General features: G+C 53.4%; 1 protein-coding gene across 1 annotated transcript in view; it reads right to left on the reverse strand.

Annotated features, from left to right (window-relative positions):
- Positions 1-4,448, reverse strand: part of puf60a (poly-U binding splicing factor a) — a 9,604-nt gene that overhangs the window by 3,268 nt on the left and 1,888 nt on the right. Inside the window, exons 3-8 of the mRNA XM_046052094.1 lie at positions 3,165-3,309; positions 2,929-3,000; positions 2,683-2,795; positions 2,357-2,570; positions 905-1,095; positions 442-556 (exon numbers count right to left, since the gene is read on the reverse strand). Of these exons, the coding sequence (XP_045908050.1) occupies positions 442-556; positions 905-1,095; positions 2,357-2,570; positions 2,683-2,795; positions 2,929-3,000; positions 3,165-3,309 (850 nt within the window). The remainder of the gene's footprint in view (positions 1-441; positions 557-904; positions 1,096-2,356; positions 2,571-2,682; positions 2,796-2,928; positions 3,001-3,164; positions 3,310-4,448) is intronic.

Consider the following 4,448-nt stretch of genomic DNA (forward strand, 5'->3'; position numbering starts at 1 on the left):
GGGGGGGGGGGGGGGGGGGGGGGGGGAGGGGGGGAGAAAAAACAGAGAGAGAGAAAAAAGACAATAAAAGAGAAAATCTATTAGTGGAGCCGCTTCTGACGAAGCAACACAACATCAATAGGGACAGACAGCCTGGACCTGGACCTGGACCTGGACCTGGACCTCTGGGTTCTCAGCACAGAACAAACGTTCACTAAACAGCAGAACTGATTCAAAAAAAGTCCTGAAAGGTTCTGAAGGTTCTTCTCTGTGAGGCGTTCTGCTGCCGAGCTTCTACGTTAAACAGAACGCAGGTGTGTGGCACGCTGCGGGAGGGGCTTAGAGGAAACGCACGCCGACGCTCCAGCAAGGAGGTTTTTAACGTGATTGGACAGCAGGATGCCTCGTCATTGTTGGGGCGGGGTTTACAGGTGTGTGGGCGGGGCTGTAGCTAGTTCCTACCTGTGATGACACCTGGAGCCTGAGCCGCCATGACAGCCTGAGGAAGTCCTCCCAGCTGCTGAGAGAGGAGCGCCGGTCCGGCCAGAGCTCCGAGCACCGACGCTCCCACCGCCTCCTGAACGCACCACAGAAGAAAACACATTTAACACTGTGGAAAACACAAAATACTGCAGTACTGCTCCAAGTACATGAGATACAGTAAAAATATTGTACACTATTCCACAAAACATATCAAATACTGCAGAAAATAGTACTACATAGTACATCAGGCAGTATTCAACAGAAAAACAAATACTGCTATAATTATAAATACTACTGCATAAAATACTGCCCAGAATACCTTGTTCTTTACAGAAAAGTACATCCAGTACTGCAGTACTCCGTACTACCCCATGTTATACCGCAGTACTTCTAGACTTCACTCATTGATCCGTTCGTCAGTAGGCGGAGCTTCAGGAGTTACCTGGGCAGTGATCTTGGCGGTGGCAGCAGCGGCAGCCACAGCGGCAGCGGCGGGGAGACCTCCGGGGGTCGGCGGCGTGAGGAGGGGTACGGGCGGAGTCACGGCCTTCCCCACCCGCAGGTACTGACCCCCCAGGTCAAACAGGTTCATGGATGCGACGGCGTCCTGAGAGGACTGCGCCTTGTCGTACTCTAGAGACAAAAGCATCAGATGTTACTCGTCATCCTCGCCAGCTGAGGGCGCCGCAGCGCACTCAGACATATGCAGCCATGTTCCCTACGCCAGCTCAGAAAGAGCGCTGTCATGACCTCACAGGCAGAGACACACGAGACGTTTCGTGGAGGAGACTCAAAGAATCCTCGATCCTATTCTATAGGGGAAGTCCGCAACGCCAAAGATGGCGGTTATCCCGCCCCTCCGGCTGGAAGGCCAATCGTCAAGCCGGGAAACATATTAAGCCGTGCGGCTCATCGGGGTCGACCACGCACGTGTGGCAGAAGTACAACCTACGGGGAAAACAACTGATTTTGGGGCAAAGCCCTCAAACCGGTTCAGGTTTTCTTGCTGATTCTGCAGGTGAGCAGAGAAGGTGCAGGAGAGACCTGGTCCCGTTGGTCCCAAATACCTGACCCGAAGCAGCTTTCACTCAGATCCCACGATATGAATGTCAGAGATAAACCTGCGGTCGGGCTTTCCGGGGTTACCTCCACCGTGTCCTCCTTAGCCGTGGCTGCCTGAGCTCATCTGGTCAGTTTTCAAAATAAAACCCCCTGTGCAGACTCCCGAAAAACAGCACTAAACAAAAAAGAAACATTTAACTACGTAGAAACACAAAAGCCAGAACTGAAGCCCAGACCAACTAAATCTGAGGCCAAGCGCTCTTAGTCGGAAAGGCTCCCTGTGGATATGCAGCCCGCAGGCGACGGAACCACACGGGGTCAGAACGAGCCGTGGAGACCAAATGACAAATTAGCCACAAGCCGATGCCGAGACGCTTCCAGTGGCTGACCAAACAAAACGCAGCGTCCGGGACACGAGTGGCGTTACAGAAACCGTGCGGATCAGATCGGACCCCCCTTCCCGGCTCGGTACCTTTCACGCAGCCATCTTTGGCGTAACGGGCTTTGCGTACTGAGGATTCCTGAAGTGGCGAGTCTCTGATAAGCGCTGAAATAGCAAAACGTTCCCACCTGAGAAACAGAAGCTGGGTGGAGCCAGAAGAGGCAGCGGAGACGTTTGGGTTCAGGACAAACGCTTAGAAACATTTCTGATAAAAGAACGTAGCTGAAACCAGCTAATCGCAAAAATCCGCTGCAGCCATTTATTTTTTAAAGCTAAATTTCTCAGTAATTGTCTGAGCGAAGTGTCCTCTGTGGACCGCGTCTGCCCCCTCAGCTTCGTGGTTGCCTGCTGTGAAGGTTACATCAGGGGCAGCTCGCCCGCGGCGCTCACCGATGAAGCCGTAGCCTTTGTGCCGTCCGGTTGTCGGCTCGCGGGCCAACATGCAGGACTTGATCCTTCCGAAGGCCTCAAACACGCTCTTGATGTCGTCATCGGAGAGGTCGGGGTGGACGGACGCCACGTAGATCCTGTTGAAGGCACGCGCTTCCTCCGCCAGCTGGTCAATGATTGGCTGAGCTTGGCCGATGTTACTGGGCCTTCCGACCTGCAAGACGAGCGGGAGAGAAAAACACAAAGACCTGAGCGAAGTCTGAAACACAGACGGACCTGAAGGGTCTGTACTGGTCTGTGACGGTCTAAACTGGATCCGGACTCACCTTGATGTTTCTGCCCCCGAGGACGACAGAGTTCATCTGTTCCAGAGCCAGCTGAGCCGCCTCGGGCATCTCGTACTCTACGAAGGCGAAACCCTGCAGAGACAGGCTGAAGACTTAATGCAGAGAACCTGAACCTGGTTTTAGATTTCACAGCTCATTTCCTGATCCCTGATCCGGTGCCTCCCCGTGAGCCCGATCAGGACTCGAATAACGGTTTCAGTATTATGTGCGCTGGGCCGCTCTGACCTGAACACGACGCTGCTCCCGGGTGGATGCACCGATCCTGATCCCGGATACCGGCCCGATGCTGACTCACATCTGGTATCATGACAAGAGGGCCGATCTGTTCACTTACTCCGCCAGCAGTGCGCCGGGGGCCCGGACATTATGCTGGGAGAGCTAAAGACAAGCGCTCAGCAGCTGGGGGGTCTCTGCCGGAGCCCGACGCCGCCTTACTGAGGAATGCAGCCGATTCGTTTCACGCAGGGGTCGGAACCCAAAGCCCAGGTACTGGACTTGGGGCTGAGAAAGCCGGATCGGCGCATCCTTATTCAAAAGTCTTTGTTGCTCGGACTGAGAGTTCTGCGGCGAGGTGCTGTGAGCAGATACACAATGGCTGCTGGGAAACTGGAAGAGAGACACCCGCAGTAGCCTGGCGACAGCCACTAACCAGAAGGTCGGCGGTTCGATCCCCGGCATCTTCTGATTGGACCGCCTATCGACGGTTGGGGATGATCAGCGATTGGTTTTCCATGTGCCGATATTAAGGAGAACGAAGATGACATAAACGTTCACTAATTTATTCGTCGAGAGAGAGAGAGAGAGCGCGAGAGAGAGACAGAGAGCGAGACAGAGAGAGACAGAGAGAGAGATAGAGAGAGACAGAGAGCGAGACAGAGAGAGAGAGCGAGACAGAGAGAGAGAGAGAGCGAGACAGAGAGAGACAGAGAGAGAGAGAGAACGAGATAGAGAGAGAGACAGAGAGCGAGAGAGAGATAGAGATAGAGCGAGAGAGAGATAGACAGCGAGATAGAGATAGAGCGAGATAGAGACAGAGATAGAGATAGAGATAGACAGCGAGACCGAGAGAGACAGAGAGCGAGACAGAGAGAGACAGAGAGCGAGACAGAGAGAGACAGAGAGCGAGACAGAGAGAGATAGAGAGCGAGACAGAGAGAGACAGAGAGCGAGACAGAGAGAGACAGAGAGCGAGACAGAGATAGAGATAGAGATAGAGAGAGAGATAGAGAGCGAGACAGAGAGAGACAGAGAGCGAGACAGAGAGAGATAGAGAGCGAGACAGAGAGAGACAGAGAGAGAGAGAGAGCGAGATAGAGAGAGACAGAGAGCGAGACAGAGATAGAGATAGAGATAGAGAGAGATAGACAGCGAGATAGAGATAGAGCGAGATAGAGACAGAGATAGAGATAGAGCGAGAGAGAGATAGACAGCGAGACAGAGAGAGATAGAGAGCGAGACAGAGAGAGACAGAGAGCGAGACAGAGAGAGATAGAGAGCGAGACAGAGAGAGATAGAGAGCGAGACAGAGAGAGACAGAGAGCGAGACAGAGAGAGAGAGAGAGCGAGACAGAGAGAGACAGAGAGCGAGACAGAGAGAGACAGAGAGCGAGATAGAGAGCGAGACAGAGAGCGAGATAGAGAGCGAGACAGAGAGAGATAGAGAGCGAGACAGAGAGAGATAGAGAGCGAGACAGAGAGAGATAGAGAGCGAGACAGAGAGAGATAGAGAGCGAGACAGAGAGAGA

Source organism: Micropterus dolomieu, linkage group LG06, assembly GCF_021292245.1.
Source record: "Micropterus dolomieu isolate WLL.071019.BEF.003 ecotype Adirondacks linkage group LG06, ASM2129224v1, whole genome shotgun sequence".
Classification (NCBI taxonomy): domain Eukaryota; kingdom Metazoa; phylum Chordata; class Actinopteri; order Centrarchiformes; family Centrarchidae; genus Micropterus; species Micropterus dolomieu.